The sequence below is a fragment of the Bufo gargarizans genome, chromosome 8, assembly GCF_014858855.1.
Source record: "Bufo gargarizans isolate SCDJY-AF-19 chromosome 8, ASM1485885v1, whole genome shotgun sequence".
Classification (NCBI taxonomy): Eukaryota; Metazoa; Chordata; class Amphibia; order Anura; family Bufonidae; genus Bufo; species Bufo gargarizans.
Genome location: NC_058087.1, coordinates 62,051,789 through 62,075,396, shown reverse-complemented (window position 1 = coordinate 62,075,396; position 23,608 = coordinate 62,051,789). Strand labels below are relative to the sequence as shown.

Below are 23,608 nucleotides of genomic sequence, written 5' to 3'. Positions count from 1 at the left end.
CACCTGCTTGCGATTTTCACGCAGACCCATTGATTTCTATGGGGCCTGCGTTGCGTGAAAAACGCAGAATATAAAACATGCTGCGATTTTCACGCAACGCACAAGTAATGCGTGAAAACCACCGCTCGTGTGCACAGCCCCATAGAAATGAATGGGTCCGGACCTCTTGCATTGCACCCGCATGGAATTCATCGGACTGTTCTCGGAACTGCCTGCTCCCGGTGACCGCCTTTGATTTCAGACCGGCTCCCGACACAGGCAAGGGCTTACCTGTGCATCGCTGAACGGGTGAGTCTACCTTACTAAAGATGGCAGCCCGCATGGGTTCGCTGGCGAGCACTGCGAACTGACCATCACATTACAGGGGTCCTCCCTAAACTGAATGATTACCCAATTAAAGGTTATGAAATGGTATGCAACTTTATAATATGCTTTAGGTTCTAAATCTTCACCATTGCAAGATCTCTGCTGTGTGTGAATAGGAACATTCTTGGTTACAGGAAGAAGAGGAAAACCTGTATAGACCCAATGCTAAAAGTTTGTTACAACTGTACCAAGTCCCAGCAATCCTCTGTGAGGGTACAGTCCCGTGTTTTTTTATGCAGTTTTTGAAGCCCAAACCAAGAGTGAATTCAAAAAAAGAGAAATTTTATCCATTCTTAAAGGGGTATTTCAGCTGAACACTGATGGCCTATCGCTAGGATATGCCATCAGTATCATAGGAGTGGGTCCCACATGTATCTCCAGAACAGGACGCCCAAAGTGAATAGAATGGACACCCACCCTCTCTATCCAGCACTATGGGCATTTGGAAAATAGCTGAGCACTGGCTCAGCTATTTTCGGCAGTCCCATAGAGGCGAACGCAGAGGTGGCGGTTTCCATTCACCGCTATAGGTCTCCCGAAAATAGTCGTGCACGCTCACCTGTAGAGTGCAGTGTGCTCCTCTTCACTTTGGGGGACCCTGTTCTCTAGAGGTGGAACCTGCACCTCTCTGACACGGATGGCATAGCCTAGCGACTGATGCGCCACGTTGTTGAGGTCACTTTCTGAGAGCATTTCTAAATGTTTACAGGCAGAACACATCTACCTGCATGGCCAGCTGCAGGCTCATCTCCACTGGTGCGTCAACAAAAAAAAACCCAATTATGAACACTACTACTCAACTGCAAGAAATAACAATATATTTATTGAACAGAAAAATATATTAAAAGCACTGCCGGTAACAGCCCCACAAATACAAATAGCACAAAGGACATTTAAAACCATAGCACCAATAATAAGCAGGGGGGACACAGCAGGAAAAAACTAATGTTCCATATTTAAAGGGGTTATACTATGACTAATGGAAAATCAGACATCATCTATTACATGACAATCTCTCTCTTACAAAGCTAGAACCAGCCCTGTACCTCACACGGATCCAGAGATCTCCTCATTCATTGCTCTGCTAAATTTATATTAAAGGGGTTCTGCACTTTGTTTAACTGATGATCTATCCTCTGGATAGATCATCAGCATCTGATCGGCGGGGGTCCGACACCCGGGACCCCCGCCGATCAGCTGTTTGAGAAGGGAGCGGCGCTCCAGCAGCACCGCGGTCTTCTCAATGTTTACCGCTGGCCGAGTGACGTCACGACTAGCATCAACTGGCCTTTCAAGGGAACAAAGCTTAGCCCTGCCCAGGCCAGTTGATACAAGTCGTGACGTCACTCGGCCGGCGTTAAACAGTGAGAAGGCAGCGGCGCTGTTGGAGCGCCGCTGCCTTTTCAAACAGCTGGGACCCCCGCCGATCAGAAGCTGATGATCTGTCCAGAGGATAGATCATTAGTTTAAACAAAGTGGAGAACCCCTTTAAGCTGACAGCTCAAGGGTAGTGCCTTTTCTGCTGCAGCTCAGGGGCGTGTCCATGCTCTCCCTATCACAGCTCAGGAGGCTATTAAAGGAAGAAACTGAGCATGTGCGGCCACCTCAGTGAGCAGGGACAAAGAAATAAGAAAATAAAAAAAACAGTAGGTGGCGCTATACAGATATATTTTATTGAATAAGCTCAGAGGCTATGCTAAATTTTACTTATATGCAATTACAAGAGTTTTCAGATTTGGGTGCTGGTTTTAAAACTGTAGAATATTTTTTGTGGGACAACCCCTTTAAGCCAAAGTGGACAAGGCCATAACAAGCACCACATTAAGAGCTCATTCACCATATTATGTGTCCGCCTCCATTACATGGCCCCACAATTGCAGACAAGAACAGGCATTTCTATCCTATGGCTTGGCGTGTGCGTTCCGAAAAAGGAGGAATGCACATGGCCGATATCAGTAGTTTTGCTGATCCGCAATTTGCAGACCACAAAACACATACTGGTCATCTGAAAGAGCCTTAAAGGGGTTATCCCATCTTAGACAATGGGGGAATATCGCTAGGGACCCGCACCTACAACGAGAACGGAGCCGGGGAGAGATGTGGCTGAAGGACCCCGGGTTTCCCAGGGTCCGTCCACCACCAGGCACAGCTCCCCACCTCTCCCATCAAAGTGAATGGGAGCGCACCGCGCATGCCCGGCCACCGCTCCCATTCCTTTCAATGGGGCCGACGGAAATAGCCGAGCCAGCGCTCGGCTATTTTCGGCAGCTCCATAGAAATGAATAGAGGGCGGCTGCGCCCTCCTCCGCTTTCTCCGCTCCGTTCTCCTTGTAGGTGCACCTATCAGACAATGGGAGCATATCCTAGCGATATACCCCCATTGTCTAAGATGGGATAACCCCTTTAAAGCTAATACGTGTACTCAATCTCACAAAAACAAGTCTCATGCCTAGAAAATGAATATATAGGTTGTATATACAGACCTGAATTGTCCATATATCAATGTAGTTCCTGCCGCAGCTCCACACCGCACCATCCAACACATGATTCACCAGTGCTTTTAATATATTTTTCTATTCAATAAATATATTATTTCTTGCAATTGAGTAGTAGTGTTCATTTAGTAGTAGTAGTGTTTTTTTGTGGTTGACACATTTATGAGCACCCTGTCATGTGGTTTAATGACTGTGTCTATATTATATACGTATTGGCCGTAGATCAATGTAGCTTTGTCATCTCCACTGGCCAGTGCACCACAGGAACAAGAACCAGCCCCAACTATCACAAAACTCAAAAAACAAAAACACAAACAACGTCAAGGTATACCTATACAGGAAAATTTTTTTACCTTTATGGAAGCAACATGTAGCATTGTCTCACCCTTATGGTTCTTCTTTGTAAACTGATAATCACTTGGGGATGTCTGAAGATTGGTTCCAGGTTGGCTCTTTCTTCTGGGTGTTGAAAAGGGCTTAGGTTTTGGCTCTGCTTTTGGAGAATTTTTTACTTCCTTGTTTCGGACTTTTCCAAGACCTGTATGATCTTCTGACTTGGAATCATCAGCCAGCTTTTCTTTTTTGGGGCATTTTGAGGCACGGGAATTAGGAGATGGAGTTGGGTGAGGTTTGCGTTTTAGAGGAGTTCTTCTTCGCTTGGTTTTTCCAGAAGATTCATTCTTTAGCTGTGTACACAATTTTTAGGACTGGGTCGATCTTCCACAGTTTCCTCTAGCTGACTTTTATTTTGTCCATTTTCTTGTGGTTTCGGTTCAAAGCTGTAGTCATTTTCTTGCCCAGCACCAGAAGCAGACTCGCCAGACTTCAGAATATCATTTTCTTTCGAGGTGTTGTTCTCAATAGTGTTTATTTCCCCATGATTTTCTAACCCCAGCTCCATCTTCTCTGGGCTATTATTTTCTAACCCCAGCTCCATCTTCTCCGGGCTATTTTCAATCAGTTCATTACATTCATCACTGCTTCTAGTACTTTATCAGGCGTCTGAAGAATATGTGGAGGGCTGCAAAAGGACACCGATCTATTGGATTCCTGGTTATTCACCTTGAAGCTATCAGTATTTTCACTAGGTGTCCCAATCCCCCATTTTTGGTTTATGTCCTCCAGTTGCTTCTTCTTCGTTTTCCCACGTTTCACAGTCTTCTTTTTCGCATGCTCCACAATGGGTGAAGAAGAGACAAAATCATAACTTGACAACATTGGCGCCTGTTCGCAGTTTGATGGAATCTGTTGGTTGTTTTCTTCACGTTCCAAGACATACCTCACCTTGCCTCTCCGGGGGCTAAACCACATCTTTATCTGTTTTTTCTTAGATTCTCCTTCTGCGGTGTTCTCTTTGAGTGATGCATGTTGACATAAATCCACTTTACTTCCTACAAGAGAAGTGAAAATTATAAGTCAGTCTCTGCGGTTTATGCAAGCACCATTAGTCCCTAATAGAAGCAATTGTTTTGAAATGTTACTCTTTTTAAATGGTGGCAAAATAGGGCACTCACGGGAATATATTTTACCTGCTAGGAGAGGATTGTCTTGATTTGGCAATTTTCAAGTACGGTTGTAGAACTTTATGGAGTATTAAAACAGAAAAAGCACATGGTACAAGACAGAGGACACTCAAACAGTGGCGCAAGGAAGTGGTCCTCCATATTTATGTGTAAACTTTAAAAAGGACATCCGTCAGCAGATCTGTACCTATCAAACTGGCTGACCTGTTAAATGTGTGCTTGGCAGCTGCAGGCATCTGTGTGTAGGCAGATGGCATACCATGTTCATATGTGCCCACACTGCTGAAAAATAGGATGTTTTAATATATGCAAATAAGCCTCTAGGAGCAACGGAGCTCTCTCTCTCTGCACCCCCACTTTCAAAGACTTAAAGGGGTTCTCCAAGAGTATAAAAATGTCCCCTCATGTGCCGGGCACCCCACGTGGAATATACTTACCCCGATCCCCACTCCTGGCACCACACCTGGTTACCGCACCGCCGCTTCTCCCTGCACACGGATGAAAACATCTGGTGTCGGGGGGAAGCAGCAAATGGCAGGCGGGGATGAGCCTCCCTAGCATCGCCGGTGACGCTACAGAGGGTCGTCCCCATCCCTGGCCTACCATTGGCTGCTCCTCCCCCGACAACGGATGTGCAGGGAGAAGCAACAGCGGCGGTGCGGGGAGCCGGGGACCAGGATAAGTATATTCCATGTGGGGTGCCCGGCACATGAAAGGACATTTTATACTCTTGTAGAACCCCTTTGAGGAGAATTCAAGGCCAGGCGTGATGACATTTACACTGCCTTGCCCTGTCCAAGTGCAGAGGGAGTGGTCGTTGCAGAGAGGGCTGATCCTCTAGGAGTAACGGCAACGCCCCCATTGCTCCTAGAGGCTCATTTGCATATATTAAAACAGCATTTTTCTCAGCAGTGCGAGCACATATGAACCTGAGATCAATATACATACCTTCAGCTGACAAGCGCACATGTAACAGGTCAGTCACTTTCATATGTGCAAATTTGTCCTTTAAAGGGGTTTCCTGGGAGAAGAATACTAATGACTTGTCCTCCGGATAGGAGAAACAGCCCAGCACTCTATTGTTAATGAAACATGCTTCCTCTTTATTGTCAGATGCGTTTCGGCTCAATCCGCCCCTTTTTACAAATATATATATATATATATATATACACACACACACACACGTTTGAAAAAGCCTCGGATTGAGCCAAAACGCATCCCAGATTTGTCACTAATGTGACAATAAAGAAGAAGCATATTTCATTAACAAATGAGTGTTGGTCTGTTTCTCCATTACTGTACGGGATGCCAACCCTAGACTCGCGCACCACGCTACAGACAAAGTGCCGACTGAGGAATATATGACTCTCCTCCGGATAGGTCATCAATATCTGATCAGTGGGGTCCAACACCCAGTATCGCCACCGATCAGCTTCTTGAGGGGGGTTACAATGCTCTGCTGAGGGCTGTGTCCTCCTCATAGCTTACCAAGCACAGTGCCATTCATTTTATTGATAAAGCCTGGACAACCCCTTTAAGCCATGTAGCCAATACATAAGTCACTGTGCTATACTCATTGCATTTTGAATCGTAACCTACTTTTCGCTGCCCATGCCGAAATTTAATTGTCCATCCCTAGAAAAAAATTTTTGCATATGTTGGAAGACACAACCATATGTCCTCCTGCTTAGAAATGATGCTGAGTGTGCACCCGTCACTTTGTTGGCGGCACTAGGTCTCTGAGCACACTACCTGCCAGGTAGGGGAGGCCGCTGGCTCCGTAAAGACCCACATCAGCTGTTATTGGCAGAAATGGATTAATATTTAAATACATGTTTTGCTTCTGACTGGACCCCATATGTGCGTGCCGGTTAGAGGAGAATCTGTGCTGTATGAAATATTAATATTGTTGCACAGTTATTGAAGTGTCCCGTGTGACCTTCCCATAGAGCTACAGCAGGAAAGGCAGACTGGCACAAAGAATCCGTTTAAAGGGTTTCTACCACTTTGAATTCACATAATTAGGTGTCAGACACTAGCGATCCGCTAGTGTCTGCTCTGCCAAACTATCCTGCTATAATAGCTTTTGGGGCAGCCGTTTACCTAAAAAAAGAACTTATATTGATATGTAAATGACCCTCTAGGTGCTATGGGGGCGTCATTAGCACCTAGAGGATCAGTCTACCTTCTCAAGATGCCGCCGCCCAGCGCCTCCCTCCAGCCCGCCCATCTGCTTCGGAATGCATCAAACGGACGACTTCACGCGCATGCGCCGTGCGCGGCTGTATTCGGCGCATGCGCAGTGAATGTCCGACCGCTTCCCTGCTCAGACATCTCCACTGCGCCTGCGCCGATGGAGCACTATGATGTCGTCGGCGCAGGCGCAGTGGAGATGTCTGAGCAGGGAAGCGGTCGGACATTCACTGCGCATGTGCCGAATACAGCCGCGCACGGCGCATGCTGGTGAAGTCGTCCGTTTGATCGCATTCCGAAGCAGATGGGCGGGCTGGAGGGAGGCGCTGGGCGGCGGCATCTTGAGAAGGTAGACCGATCCTCTAGGTGCTAATGACGCCCCCATACTACCTAGAGGGTCATTAACACATCAATTTAGGTAAACGGCTGCCCCAAAAGCTATTATAGCAGGATAGTTTGGCAGAGCAGACACTAGCGGATCGCTAGTGTCTGACACCTAATTATGTGAAACCGAAGTGGTAGAAACCCTTTAAGCGGCTTCTATAAGGTAATACAGAACACGGCACAAAGACACAAGTCAAAATCAAGTTTGGCCCCCTGTGAGCTGGATAGGTCATCAGTATCTGATCGGTGGGGGTCCGACGCCCAGGATCCCTGCAAATCAGCTGCTTGAGAAAACACTGCCTTCTCTCTGCTCACCAAGCACAGTGCGGTACATTGCTGGTCATCACAGCTCAGCCCTATTCACCTAGGCCTAGGCCACGTGACCGATGAACATGACGTCATATGGCCTAGACTAAGCCGAGATGGCCGCGGCCCTACTTCAGCTGTTTGAGAAGGCAATGGCGCTCGATCAGTAGAGGTGCCGGGTGTAGAACCCCCACCAATCAGTAGTAAAGTCTCAAAAAAACCTTTAAGACAAAAGTGGTCACATGGTATGTATTGTGTTAATTAGTTTTAATTTGAAATTTCCAATTTTTAGGAAAATCATACACACTTAATAAAGCCAGAGACATAAAACAGCAGTCCCATTTTCAAGACCAAAGGATTTTCCCTCAGAATTGGCAGACATCCAAACCTCTCCTTCATGTATGTAAAATCTATAAGACTGAAGCGGCGTTCTCCTACCATCTTAATGTTACAAAAACTCGACGGCAAAATGAAGCAATTACAAAACGCTGCTTTAGCTGCCATTAATCTGCATCAAAGAAATATAATGATCCACGTTGTGTGCCTTTCAAATTATTTCCCATTACCAACAGAAGTTGAGAAATCTCTTTGATAAACGCGTCTCTTATTAAAAAAAAAAATCAAAGGGAAATGGTTCGGTGCCATCTGGGTAACAATTTTAGCCTTCGCTGTGGAATGATTACTTTGCTTTACAGAAGAAAAGAAAAAGGCAGCCGTTTAAAAACTCGTCTTTGGCCATTATGTGAAATGCTGCACAAGGAAAACAAGCTGTACATAACCACGCACATGTTCATGATTGCCCTCTATATGAGCAGCGGGCGCTACGGCCTTCGCAGCTAGCTGGACTCCTCTTCTTCCATCACCTTGTATAACAATGTATTATCGGCTGCCACTGTAAGGTCCATTCACACATCAGTGTGTGTTTTGCGGATCCATGAATCCGCAAAACACGGACACCGGCAATGTGTGTTCCGGCACTAATAGAATATGCAATTGCGGACAAGAATAAGGCATGTTCTATTTTTTGGGGGATTGGAATTGCGGACCCATAGAAATGAATGGGTCCGCATTTCCGGATCCGGGCCGCACATCGTGCAGCCCCATAGAAATGAATGGGTCCGCAATTCCGTTCTGCAAAATGCGGAACGGAATTGCGGACGTGTAAATGGAGCCTAGGACGGACAGGTTGTGCCCGGGTGCGATCAGGACAGGGGGAGTTCCCCCTGCCTATAACTGCCTAATGTAGTGGTTGACAGTGGGATCTAGAGGATAAAAAAATAAAATAAAATAAAAAAGAGGTAAAATATTGAAGACCTATCTTCAGGTGGTTGGTGGATGTCGGACTCCCAGCACCACTGACGATCAGCTGTCTGAAGAGGCCACGGCGATCCAGCGGGTTCATTGATCATACGTCACATCACAAGTCCCATTCAATGAACGATCCTGGGCTGCAATACCATGCTCAGCCACGCTCCAATGAACAGCGCTGTGTATGGTATGTTGTGAGGAGCCTGCAGGGCTCATCAAACAGCTGACTGGTGGGGGTGCTGGGTGTCGGAACCCCACCGGTCAGATACTGATGATCTATCCTCAAGGTAAGTCATCAATATTTTACTCCCAGAAAATGCCTTTAAACGTTCAGGATCTGTTACCGCCAATTCCAGAAACAGTCGGCCGGTCCCATGGTGTTTGTGCTGCACGATTATACCCGTATGCAGTGGCAGGGATAAAACTCTATTTCATTATTCTGATGAGAATTAGAATCGCCCTTCACTGAAACGGCAAATGAATCAAATTAATTGCCCAGCCCTAACGGAGCCCTATAGATACATTTGTTGTTCCCAGCACATATGCTGAATGTACGTCATCAGTGCAATCTGAAGGCAGCAGAGACATTTCACTGAAGTTATTGGTTTGATAGGAGATGCATGCGCTGTAGAAAATAAGGAGGATAAAAAGTAAAACACGCTCGCCAAATAATGTCCTCCCGCCTGCTGGCCGGTTATCTGTCTCTCCAAATCACAGAAAGGACCCTTAGATCTCGTGTGGATTTATCCAAACACAAAGCAACATTCATTACGGGAGAGAATGCCCATCGAAAAGAGATAAGTAAAGCCATAATAATTACCATCTAAGCACATTTTTACTCAACGCCTTAATTACCTTCTTGTGAGTAAATGAAGTGTAACAAGAGGTACTGCCGAGCCGGGCGCTGCGCACTTCTCCATTATAGTAATTACAATCAGACACGAACCTTCGCTTCTTCTGAAGGTTTTCACTTGTGGATGGCAGCATTTTATTTACTTGTTATAACTGACACCACAACGTGCATGCTGCCATACAGGCATCAAACGCAGCCAGGTCTTTGATGCCCTTCATCTCCCAGAGGAAGAAAGAATCAGCCGTACTGAAATCACAGCATGCTCCATCCTCCATACACATAAAAGGGTCGTCTCACCCCAGACATTGGTGGCAGATCGCTAGGATATACCACCAATGTCAGAGAGGTGCAGGACCCGCACCTATCTCTGGTGAAAGCATCTGCGGCTCGCTCTCTGTTCCCTTCAATGGAACTTCCAAAAATAGCTCAGCCATTTCCAGTAGTCCCATCGAAGTCAATGGAGAGGTGGCTGTGCTTGCGCAGCTTGCTCTCCATTCATCTCTATGGAAATTTTGAAAATCGCAGAGGGGGGGTGCGCACTCTCTCTCTTTGGGGGCTTTGTTCTAGAGAAAGGTATCCTAGCGATATGTCACCATGTGTGAGGTGACACAACCCCTTTATCAGTCAGGAGATTTGTACCCATGAAACGGGCTCACCTGTTGCATGTGGGCTTGGAAGCCGAAGGCAAATTATATTTTAATATATGCAAATGAGCCTCTAAGTCATTACACCTAGAGGTTCATTTGCATATAATAAAACATCATTTTTCCCAGCAATGAGAGTACATATGAACACGGGACCAACACAGACGCCTTCAGCTGCCAAGCGCACATGTAACAGGTCAGCCAGTGTCATAGGGACAAATCTGCTGACAGGGGCCCTTTAATTATCATTGGGGGAGGTGTCATTTATCTACTGTGTATCGGCATCTTTAAAAGGGCTGCCTGGGAGTTTAAGGAGTTAATACCAGTAAATGTAATAAAGAAAAAATAAAATAAATAACACAACCATTACTCAACCGTTCTTGTGGTCTGTTCCAGCAGTGACAACATGCTGTTTATCCACGTCATTACGGCAACCAGTCATTGGCCACAGTGGTCTTGAGTCGTACATGGTAGCATCACCACTAAGGCGACCCATGGAGGCGATGTAACAGGCGAGTTATGGTTATTGTATTGCTAGGTTCACTAAAACTCCTGGACAACCCTTTAAAGGGGTTTTCTGCGACTCAAATACCGATGACCTAGCCATAGGATAGGCCATCAACATCAGCTGTAGTTCCAATAGTAAGGCTACTTTCACACAAGCGTTTATGCTGGATCTGTCATGGATCAGCAAAAAAAGTTTCCGTTCTGATAAGGCTACTTTCACATTAGCGGCACAGCCTGCCAGATCCACGCTGCCTCTAGTGCATGCGTGTCGCCGGAAGTCCGCTCCGGCCCCATTCACTATAATGGGGGCGGGCAGGATGTCCAGCCGCAGCACGGCAAACATGCCGAGAGGCGGCCGGAATAAAACGACAACATGTGAAAAGTAGCCTAATACAACCGCCTGCATCCGTTATGAACATAGCCAGGACTGATTGGTCTTGAACACCACTGAAAGTCAATGGGGGACGGATACGCTTTTTATTGTGTCAGAGAAAACAGATCCAGCACCATTGACTTACATTGTGTGTCAGGACGGATCCGTCTTGCTCCGCACCACATCGCGGACAGAAAAAAGCTGCTTGCAGTGTTATTTTGTCTGCGACGGGGACGCAACCAAATGGAACGGAATGCATTCTGGTGACTCAGTTTCATTCAGTTCAGTTTTGTCCCCAATGACAATGAATGGGGACAAAACGGAAGCGGAATGACGGATCTCAATAGTGGAAAGGGAAAGTGCAAGTGTGAAAGTAGCCTAAACCGAGCCGGAACACCACAGCTCCATGCACCGTGTAGTGACAGTTCTCGGGTACTGCGGCTCCACTCCTATTCAAGTGAATGGCAGCCAAGAACAGCCACTGCATGGTATTCAGAGCTGTGGTGTTCTGCCTCTGTGCACTGTTTTCTTCCGAAACTGCTAATCGGTGGGGGTGTTGGACCCCCTCCTATCCTACGGTCATCAATATGTTGGTCCCGGGAAAAGCCCTTTAAGAGTATTTTACTGCAATGCTATAGTGCAGGGATGCTCAACCTGCGGCCCTTCAGCTGTTGTAAAACTACAACAATACTACAACTAGAGTATTAACATAGTAATTCATGGAGGGCCATGAGCTGATAGGACTTCTTTTGACACATGGTGCTGAGGAGTGTGCACTAGCAATGCATTCTCATTAATATGTATGCTCTGCTGTGTAGGTCATCGTAATTAACAGACAATTAACAGATCACTTACCATTATGCTTCCCTTTATCCAGTAAGTTATGCAGCTGACTGCAAAGCTGAATCATGGTATCAAGCTGACGGTTGATCTGCACATCCTTTACCCAGGCTGGTGTGTGGCATACAGGGCATTCATTACCCACACTCCCATCTACACATGTCCTTAGAAATAAAAGAGAAAAGAAAAAAAAAAGGAAAAGAGGAAATAATTTTAATAAAATGCTTCAAAAAGGGAACTGTTAGCACGTATTCATTTCACATATCTGGCTCAGTGGGCAAGGTACATAAAGCAGAAAAAAGGAAACATGGTCAGTTTGAAGGTATATAACCATTCAGTTTCTTAGTAAGGATTAGAGACAATAAAGTGTGAGCAAATCCGTCTAGTCTGCGTATAGCAGTCTGCTTCCCTCTGAAACGGAGAACAATTTAGCCAAACTGCGTTTACCCCTCTGATTCTCCCCAGAGGTTTAGATGTTGCAAACTGCATATCAGGTCTTTAAAAAGGGACGCAAGAATGAAGATTGCTAGACAATGGGGGCATCTCACTAGTATATGCCCCCATTGTCTGATAGGTGCGGGTCCCACCTCTTGGATCTCAAACACAGCCATTAAAATGAAGGAGGGCGCACCGCGCATGCATGGTTGCCCTTCATTCATTTCTATGGGGACGCCAAAAATAGCCGAGGGCTGGCTCGGCTATTTCTGTCGGCCCCATAGAAGTAAATGCAAGCGCGGTGCGCTCCGATTCATTTCTACAGAGATTCTGAAAGTAGCCAAGAGAGCCGCTTGCCTATTTGGGCAGGCCAATAGGAACCATTAGTGGTAGACGGACCCAGCACTGCTGGCCACCGCTCTGCCGGCTTTTTTTCCGGCTGTATTTAAAAGATAGGTGCGGGTTCCACCTCTTAGCGATATGCCTCCATTGTCTGAGATGGGAATAGCCTTTTAAGGTTAGGTTGCAATCTTAATTCCTACATTCTTTTTCAAAGACCTGATATGCAGTTTGTAACCTGCTTCAAATTCAGGCTTTTTCTCACCTACATGTGTCCCTTATGTGCTAGATCTGTGCGTCCAGGATGCTACTGCCTTCTCTAGCTCTCATGCATCAACAAAGCTGGATTGATTTTCCCTTCTACAGTTCCTCTCACTTGTTCTGGCAGTTAATTATACTGAGGAGTGTCTGATCCCCCCCCTCCCCTGCAGAGTTTGCTGTGGTTGTCCTGCTTCCTCTGTACACCTGAACCGCCTTGTTTGTGCACTGCCCTATTTAGATGCTCATCTCTTCTCCACACTCTGATCTGCAGTGCAGAAAATATTTCCCTTCTCTGCTGCTTTTTCTAACATAGAAGGGAAAGGGAGAGCAGAGAGAGATGTCAGAAACATGAGCAGAGCAGGACAGGTGTATGTCAAATTCAGAAAACTCAAAAACACCAGCAGCTAGAGGAAGCCAATAAGTTAGCGGAATATTGGTCAAAATCCTCAATATCGGCCGATAATATCGGTAAAACCGATAATCGGTTGATCCCTACCTCCAACACTTTTGCATAATTAGCTAGGCTGGCAGTGACGTCAGCGGGCTCCCTGAGCAGCGGAAGAGGAAGCTTTCCTCCTCTGCAAGGCACCCGATACGTCACTGAGTGAAAGAAAACCTTCACTTCCGGCAGAGAATTTATTGGAGCAAAAGGGGGCATTAGAAGTCAGTTCATCAGGTAGGACATGGGTGTTGTTGATGTGTGTGACACTGCAGAACTATAGGACAAAGGTCCCAAATTCCGGACAACCCCTTTAAGATCAGCGTTTTAGATGCCGGTCTTAATAAACCCCTAAGTTGGCGGTGGATCCGCCGAAGTCATGAAGAGGCACCGGCCTCTTCATAACTTTTCAGTGGATCGTTAGCCAGTACTAAATGTAAGACAGCTTCCTAGCTGTCTGACATTTAGACTTTTTTCTATGCTGGAAACAGGGGCAGAAAATGGTAAAATGAGAGTGAGTGGGGCCTGGAGTGAGTGGGGCGAAGTTGCAGATTGCAGCGCAACTAGCTGTTGTGCCACAATCTGCGCCTGATATACTCTTAATAGGTGTTTCTGCTAAAAGGGGTATTCACATCACATACAATAGGGGCATATCGCTAAGATATTCCCCTATTGTCTGATAGCGTGGGACTCGCACCTACAATGAGAACGGAGCGGGGAGAGCTGTGGCTGGAGGACCCCGGGGTCCGTCCACCACCAAGCTCTTCTCCCACATAAGTGAATGGGAGTGCACCGCACACACACGGCCCCCCCTTCCATTCATTTCTATAGGGCAGATGGAAATAGCCGAGCCAGCGTTCAGCTATTTTCGGCGGCCCCATAGAAATGAATGGAGGGGGACTGCGCACGCATGCACAGTGCACCCTCCGTTCATTTCCCTGCTCCGTTCTCATTGTAGGTGCCGGTCCCAGAGGTGGGACCCGCACCTATCAGACAACGGGGGCATAGCCTAGCAATATGCACCCATTTTCTGAGATGGCAAAACCCCTTTAATAATTGACCCCATTAGGTTTACTGGAATCTGTGCTTCTGTCTTTCATTTTCACGTAAATCCACTTTTTGTATTATGCAAATTAGGAAGTAAGGTGCCCAGAGGGGCGTTATTATCGTTCAAAGGTGCCCAGGAAGGCCCCCCCCTCCAGTGCCCAGATAAATCTTGCGCAGGGGCAGTACTGCGGACTGCCTGTGCGAGATTTCTCGGCGTTCGATGAGCAACATGTGGGGAGTTGTAGGAGGCACATGTGTGCAGCGTTACATCACCCCACTACGTCATGGAGGTGGCTAACAGTGCTGGTGTAGGCGTTTAGTTTTGGCCCTGGAGAGGCGTGCTTGGGCTCTGATGGAGGGAGGGCTGGGCACTGGAGAGGGGCCTTCCTGGGCACTTTGGAACCATAATAACGCCCCTCTGGGCACCTTACTCCCTAATTTGCATAATACAAAAAGTGGATTTACGCGAAAATGAAAGCCAGAAGCACAGAATGAAGGGTACATCAAGAAATATGGTATTTTTTTCTACATGGCAACAGTTGCACTTTTACATTGGTAATCCATGTGACAGATTTCCTATAAAGAAGAATTGAGCATCATTATTGAGTGCCGCAATATGTTTCTAACCTCATTGATGGCCTATCCTCAGGACGTGTCATCAATATATGTAAGTCCCAGAGAACCCCTTCAAAAAACAGAATAACAGAAAACAAATATATCTTTGGGTGACCCTAAAAACTGAATGGTCACATATCATTCAGCATCAGCGTCCCGGTATTTCGGTGTTTGAGAAGTCAGAGCATTATAGATCATTATGATGCTGTGAGGTCGGCTCGGGAAACGCGGCCGTCGAGTGGACCTCATTTCCCGGACAGCAAACAGCCATGCGAATGAGGCCTAAGACATGCACTTGGTCACGTAAGTGGGATTGCAGAGCCGATACTCACCTACAGAACACGTGCTCACAGCCGCCCAAACACACCGGGCCCCTTAAAAGTGACAAACTGCAAGAAAAAAAAAGAATAAATGCATGTGAATCATGTAATGAGAGAGATAAACAGCGGGGCGGATAACAAAAGACGTCGCGTTAAACCCGCTCTCTAAATCAGCGTCGGTGAAGCTCATTTGTGCTCTTTTTTCCCCATCATCTCTACAAAAGAGAGAAACATATTCATTTGCCAATTTGCGGAGCTTCTTGACAAAACACATCTGACACTCTCAGCGCCTCGCCATCAATTTTCATTTGTCCATATTGTGCTTGAAGAGAATTTACCAAGAAAGCAGGTATGGAAGATGCAGAAGAGATTACCGCCATGCACTCTACGTGTCCTACTCTTTCAGCACAAGAAGGGACATTTAATAAGCAATTCAATCGCAGAACTGAACACGTGATCGCGGACAGCAGCAGCAGACGTGATACTCGCTGTCACACCAGACGCTTGTCCTACTGAGACCAAGCTCACCAGCAACACCTCTAGGAAGGTCCTCTTCCTTGGGAGATGCCTCTTCGTACATTTTTTCCCCATGGAGCATTGCCAATAAGTCTCCATACCCTGGGGTACGTCCAGGACCGGTCTCATTAAAGGCATCTGTCAGCAGATTTGTACCTGTTCCATGTGCACTTAGCAGCTGAAGGCATCTGTGTTGGTCCCATGTTCGTATGTGCCCGCACTGCTGAGAAAAATGTGGTCTTAATATATGCAAATAAGCCTCTAGGAGCAACGGGGGCGTTGCCATTACACTCTCTGCACTTCGATTGACAGGGCCAGGTATGATGACTTTTTCACTTCCTGGCCCTAACAATCAAAGGGCAGAGGGTGCGGCAGTTTCAGAGAGACCAGAGTCTCTAGGTGTAATGGCAACGCCCCCGTTGTTCCTAGAGGCTCATTTGCATTTATTAAAATATAATTTTTCTCAGTAATGTGGGCACATAGGAACATGGAACCAACTCAGATGCCTTTGACTGCCAAACGCACATGTAACAGGTACAAATCTGCACACAGATGCTCTTCAATGGCTATGGACACCTTTGGGTTCACTTTTTGTTTTATTATTGCATTGTACTAATTTTGACCTAAAAATTATTTTTTTAATTGGTCTTTATTAAAAATTTTGAACCACTGTTTTTGTGCAGCCTTCAGTTTTTCTAGTAGCAGGATTTTTTGCGGATAGGATGCAAACCCATTCATTTCAATGGGTCCGCAAAAAATGCGGTCATTACACTGTGTGCTGTCTGCATCCGTATGTAATAGAATACATAGAACATGTCTAGGACAGGCATTCTTACAATGGATCCGGAAAAAAACAAAGCAATGCAATACGGATGTCACATGGACATCATCCGTATTTTTGGTGGACCTGTGTTTTGCGGACTGCAAAATACATACGATTGTGTGCATGAGCCCTTGAAATAAGTGTTTAAAACCTTTTAGTAATTTAGAGATAAGGTTTATTAGACGACCACATAGTGAAAGTAAAATAGTAAAAAATGCAAAATGCACGCTGCTTTTTTTGGTGTTTTATTTTGCGCGGTATTGAGTATCGCAATACTTTTTTATGGTGACGAAAGCAAATCAAAATTTTGGTATCAAAACAACCCTACACCGATCTGATCGGCGTAGTGTTGTCACGATACCAAAATTTTGATTCGGTTTCAATTTGGCGACTAAAAATATGATTTGGCTCCTAAATTTTTCAGTTCAGGAGCCAATGGCTACTAGGTATTTTTTTTTAGTCCGGAGCACTGCCTTAGGCCTCTTTCACACGACAGTATGTCCATTTCAGTGTTTTGCGGTCCGTTTTTCCCGGATCCGTTGTTCCGTTTTTTGCTTCCGTTGTGGTTCCGTTTCCGTTCCGTTTTTCCGTATGGCAAGTACAGTATACAGTAATAACGGATACGGAAGACATACGGATGCATTTCCGTATGCATTCCGTTTTTTTGCGGACCCATAGATTTTAATGGAGCCACGGAACGTGATTTGCGGCCAAATATAGGACATGTTCTATCTTTCAACGGAACGGAAAAACGGAAATGGAATGCATACGGAACACATTCCGTTTTTTTGCGGAACCATTGAAATGAATGGTTCCGTATACGGACCGTATACGGACCGCAAAAAACGGTCCGCAAAACGGGAAACAAAAAACGGTCGCGTGAAAGAGGCCTTAGCCTGTGACACTGACAGCCGGGACCCTGCTGTATCCGCCGGCATCGCTGTAAAACACCAGCATCGCTGTTAACCCCTTATATGCCGCAATCAACGCGGCATATAAGAGCATCGCAGAGGGAGGGGGCTGCAGTAACAGGGGGCTGATTGTTGCCACAGCCTCAGGGTCTGCCATGTACAGAAGCCTGTGAGGCCTAGCCCCCAGGTACACTGTCAGTGAATGTAGCACAGCACAGCATGTATTGTACTACACTGAAACAGCAATCAGACCCTGAAGTGTTAAAGTGTCTGTACTGGAAGAAAAATAAAAAGTGAAAAAAGAAAGTGAAAAGAAAAAGTTTACAGTATTAAAAAAAATAAAAAGGTGCCCCTTTCCCTTCATCAAGCAATTTTTTATAAAAAAATAAAACAAAGCATTAGATATCGCCATGTCAGTAACTGGCAGCTCTATAAAAATATCACATGACCTTACCCCTCAGGTGAATGCCGGTCACCTTGCCCCCCAAAAAGTACAATATTGAATGATCCAAAAATATTGGTACGGAATTCCATTGAAAATGGCCAGGAATGAAAATCCTTGCAGAAAAGGCACCCAAAACCACGTTAGAAAACATCAGAAAAAACAAAAAAACAACTGATGCAAATTCCTCATCAGGTTTGTTCCTCACCCAAAATACTGTGTGAACCCAGCCTAAGGGCTCATGCACAAGAACGGATTTTCTTTCCGTGTCCGTTCAATTTTATGAGGAACCATTCATTCCAAAAGGTCCGCAAAAAAAAAAAAATAATAATAATTTACTCCATGTGCATTGCGTTTCGCAAAAAAATAGAACATGTCCTATTGTTCGCATTACGGACAAGGATAGGACTGTTCTATTAGGGGCCAGCTGTTCCGTTCCACGAAATACGGCATGCACACGGACGTCATTCGTATTTTCTGCGGATCCTTTTTTTGCGGACCGGAAAATACATACGGTTGTGTGCATGAGGCCTAATACTGACATTTTCTGGGAAGTGTCTCCGGGTGCCACCCTGGTCACATGACCTTCACTCATTACTGATCACATGACAGACTTTGTGACACCCCAGAGCCCTCTCCATTTACACCACATCTTAGTCTTGTCTCCGCCTCCACATTAGCATGCAGCCCTGACCCCGCCTCCAAATTACCATACAGTAAAGACAACCCCCCCTCCTAAATTTCCAAGCAGCCATGGCCCCGCCTACCACCGTATACTCCTCCCCCACATATGTATACCGGTGCAGTAATAAGGAGGATAGTCACGTGACGCTTCGTGGCCCTTAGTACACACGGATACCGGATACCGCCGTGTCCCCGCCGCAGCGCATACTCACCATACTGAGCAGCGCAGTCTCCCCTCCATTTCCAGCAGCGCCGTTCGCGTCCGGTTCCAGTCCGGCAGCTCCTTCTTCATCGTAGAGTCGGCCGCGGTGTCTGCGGGACGGTTTCCCGAGCGCACCCTCAGTGGCATGGTGGGAAGGAAAACAGGAGCCTGAAGTTCTGAGATCCGGGCGGGAACTCAAAAATGGCGCCAGAGAGATGTAGGCGCGGCCCGGTCTAATGTAGGGAGGAGGATAGAGCAGGTCATACAGCGTATTCATAACGGAGGGACAGGTGACTGCCGCCACCAATCACATCGCTGCTTCCATAATGTAGTCCGCGCTGTACGATGAGACCTCCATTCTGATTGGTTGGCTGTGGTCCTGTAAGCTTTCTGTGGACCTGACGCCTCAGAGATAGAAACACTAGGAGTAATTGTCTGAGGTAATAAAGGTAGGAGTGGAGCGGAGGGACTGGCACAAGGCCACAGTGTGTAGTGGTGCCGATAATGCCCACATGGGTTAAACATATGAAAGAGGGGGATTAATTGGCTCTAAAATGAGCACAGGCTATTCAATGGCAGAAGAAAGATGAAATAAAACCCTAATATTAAGTTTTATTAGAGATGTACCGTAATTATGCTAAGCAATTTGGCTATAAGAAAGCGGATAATATGGAAAATGGATGTGCTAACTCGGGAGCGTTCACATCAGCGTTATGGATTCCGTTTATGTTTTCCTTTAAGATCCACCTGGTTCTCGTTATGCAAGTCCTGTGTTATAACGGAAACCATAACGGTGATGTGAGCTCACAACAAAGTAGCCGTATGATGATCTATGGTTCTTGGAAAATCATTGAATGATTAATGAACATTAATGACTGGACATTAAAGGGGTTATCAGATCCTATAAAAAGCCCTCCAATATGCCAGGCCCCGCTCCCTGCGCCAATCCTGGTCCCCCCCACCGCCACAGCTTCTCCCTGTGCATGGATTAAAGCATCCGGTGTCGGGGGGGAGCAGCCAATGGCAGACGGGGACGAGCCTCCCTAGCGTCACCAGCGATGATGGGGAGGCTCATCTCCGCTTGCTATTGGCTGCACCCCCGACAACGGATGTTTTCGTCCGCGCACAGGGAGAAGGTTGGGGTGTGCGGGGATCCAGGTAAGTATATTCCGCTATTTGCAGACTGCACACAGCCGCAATCATAATAGAATATGCCTATTGTTCGTGATTGCGGACAACAATAGGACAAGCTCCATCTTTTCCGTGGAGCCGCTGTGTGCTGTCCGCATCTTTTGCGGCCCCATAGAAATGAATGGTTCCGCAACCAGACTCCTTCATACGGCCATCTGATTGAGCCCTTACACACCGTAAGGTGGGTGTACTGTGTCTATACCCATGAAGCGTAATCCTGTGGGGTTCCCTTTGTGTTGGATCCCTGTGTCTGGACAGTGGGGTGTCTTTTATTTGCAATGTCCTCACAAGCCTCACAGTATCCCTATGCCAAGTCTGATCTAAAGCGAAGGAAGAGCCACGCTGGATTTTTTAATTTTTTTTGCAGTTCTGGAATCTCCGTCATAGCAATTTACGAGTTAGGGTACTTTCATACTAGCGTTTTTACTTTTCTGGTATTGAGTTCCGTCACAGAGGCTCAATACCGGAAAAAAACTTTTAGGCTACTTTCACACTTGTGGCAGGACGGATCCGACAGGCTGTTCACCCTGTCTGATTCGTCCTTCCTCTATTTCGCCGGGCTGCCGCTCCGTCCCCATTGACTATAATGGGGGCGGAGCTCCGGTGCAGCATGGCGAAAGGCCGCCGGACTAAAAGTCCTGCATGTCCGACTTTTTAGTCCAGCGGACTCTTACCGCAAACTGCTGTACTGCGCCGGAGATCCGCCCCGTCCCCATGGCAAAATGGCGGAAGGACGGATCCGACAGGGTGAACAGCCTGTCAGATATGTCCTGCCGCAAGTGTGAAAGTACCCTTATCCTAATGCATTCTGAATGGAGAGCAATCCGTTCAGGATGCATCAGTTCAGTCCCTCTTAGGTTTTTTGGCCGGAGAAATTACCGCAGCATTCTGCAGTTTTCTCTCCGGACAAAAATACTGATCACTTGTATTAATGCCGGATCCGGTACTAAGTGTCATCCTGAAAAATAAATACCGGATAAGTTTTTTCCGGATGACAACCGGAAAGACGGATCTGGTATTGCAATGCATTTGTCAGACGGATCCGCATCCAGATCTGTCTCACAAATGCGTCCGGATTGCTGGAAATGCCTGCCTGAATCCTCTGCCGCAAGTGTGAAAGTACCCTTACGCTAGGACCCCTTTCAGTTTGATGGCTGCGCTGCTATTCAAGAATCATTGGTCACACAACGAGGGGGGCCCCAGCCATAGTGCACAAACACTGCAGGCACCGGTAACTGGAGCATTGAAAAAACTAAATCACTGTTTTCACGTTATTTTGTACACTAAAACACATTTTAGATATTAATTCTAGTTCTTTAATATTTAAATGGGTAATTCTCCCATGTATAGGCAAACTATAGCGTAATATGATTAATATTTAATACGGTAAGTCCCGTAACTGCCAACTACATACCTTTCGCTGCCAAGCATTCCTGCTGAAAAATACTGCTCCGGCAGCCAAGCCATTCAGTTGCATTATGCTCAAAAATATCTTAATGAAGTAGAAAACAAAGTGGATGTATATATCTCAGTTACGTCCTGGATCCTTTTTGTCTTCTGCTTTTAATCCCTTGATCAGGCCTGAAAAGGTTGTATAGGATTTGTATATAGATGGTCTATCCTCAGGGCAGGTTACTGGATGGAGTGCTGCTGCAATAACCAGGAGCTGTGAAGTTTCAGCTGATCAGCATGATAGACCCTCAGTATAAAAATGCTAGAAGACCTCATTAGTGATTAGATACTTTGGGGGTCATTTACTATATTGAAATACGCCTCAATTAGCCAAATTTCAGGCGTAGATAGTGGCGCACCGGTTAGGCCCCTTTCACACGGGCGAGTTTTCCGTGCGGGTGCGATGCTTGCGGTGAACGCACTGCACCCGCACTGAATCCTGACCCATTCATTTCTATGAGACTGTGCACACGAGCGGTGATTTTCACGCATCACTTGTGCGTTGCGTGAAAATCGCAGCATGCTCCTCTTTGTGCGTTTTTCACGTAACGCAGGCCCTATAGAAATGAATGGGGTTGCGTGAAAATCGCATGCATCCGCAAGCAAGTGCGGATGCGGTGCGATTTTCACGCATGGGTTCTAGGTGACAGTCTATTCACTGTATTATTTTCCCTTATAACATGGTTATAAGGGAAAATAATAGCATTCTGAATACAGAATGCTTAGTATAATAGTGCTGGAAGGGTTAAATAATAAAAAAGTTTAACTCACCTTCTCCTCTTGTTCGCGTAGATGCCGGTCTGTTCTTTATCTGTGGCTAAAGGACCTGTGGTGACGTCAGATCACATGCTCCATCACCATGGTGATGGACCATGTGATTGGAGCATGTGATCTGACATCACCTCAGGTCATTCAGCCCACAGCTAAAGAACAGACCGGCATCTACGCGAACAAGAGGAGAAGGTGAGTTAACTTTTTTATTATTTTTAACCCTTCCAGCACTATTATACTAAGCATTCTGTATTCAGAATGCTATTATTTTCCCTTATAACCATGTTATAAGGGAAAATAATACAATCTTCAGAACATCAATCCCAAGCCCGAACTTCTGTGAAGAAGTTCAGGTTTGGGTACCAAACATGCGTGATTTTTCTCACGCGAGTGCAAAACGCATGACAATGTTTTGCACTCGCGCTGAAAAATCGCGCATTTTCCTGCAACGCACCCGCCTCTTATCCGGGCAAAAAACATGACGCCCGTGTGAAAGAGGCCTTAGTTGTGCCGTTAGCTACGACTTCCCCCTGCTCGCGCCAGGTCTAAATATGTGGGCGGGGAAGGGGACGGGCCGGCAGGTGTAAAAATGCTCTAAATGCAAGACAACAAAGCATCGAAAACACCAGTCTTGGGGAGCATTCACACGACCATGTGAAGCCCGTACCTGTGTGAAGTTGGCACCCCATGTTCTTAAATTTCAAAAATAAATACACCATTGGTTTGTGCCGCAAAAATGAACGTTTGTGCCGGTTCGGTTCCTGAGATATTGCGCGTTAGATTTTTATGAAGCCCCGCCCATTTTCCACCCCATGTTCTTAAATTTCAAAAAGAAATACACCATTCGTTTGTGCCGCAAAAATTAACGTTTGCGCCGCTTTGGTTTCCGAGATATTGCGCGCTTGATTCGCTGAAACCCCGCCCACTTTCCACCCCATGTTTTTAAATTTCAAAAAGAAATACACCATTCGTTTGTGCCGCAAAAATTAACATTTGCGCCGCTTTGGTTTCCGAGATATTGCGCGCTTGATTCGCTGAAACCCCGCCCACTTTCCACCCCATGTTCTTAAATTTCAAAAAGAAATACACCATTAGTTTGTCCTGGTTTGTGCTGTAAAAATTAACGTTTGCGCCGCTTTGGTTTCCGAGATATTGCGCTTGATTCGCTGAAACCCCGCCCACTTTCCACCCCATGTTTTTAAATTTCAAAAAGAAATACACCATTCGTTTGTGCTGCAAAAATGAACGTCTGCGCCGCTTTGGTTTCCGAGATATTGCGTGCTTGATTTGAAGAAACCCCTCCCACTTTCCACCCCATGTTTTTAACCCTGACTCTAGACCCCCCAGGTGTGCTGCAGCTTGCCCCCC

At 46.2% G+C, this 23,608-nt stretch overlaps 1 protein-coding gene across 1 annotated transcript in view; it reads right to left on the bottom strand.

The window, feature by feature from the left end:
* Positions 1 to 19,052, bottom strand: part of BARD1 (BRCA1 associated RING domain 1) — a 56,768-nt gene extending 37,716 nt beyond the window's left edge. Inside the window, 6 exon segments of the mRNA XM_044303735.1 lie at positions 3,215 to 3,563; positions 3,566 to 3,821; positions 3,875 to 4,252; positions 11,808 to 11,956; positions 15,261 to 15,317; positions 18,837 to 19,052. Coding sequence (XP_044159670.1) covers positions 3,215 to 3,563; positions 3,566 to 3,821; positions 3,875 to 4,252; positions 11,808 to 11,956; positions 15,261 to 15,317; positions 18,837 to 18,973 — 1,326 coding nt within the window. The 5' untranslated portion in view covers positions 18,974 to 19,052.
* Between the last annotated feature and the right edge of the window lie 4,556 nt (positions 19,053 to 23,608).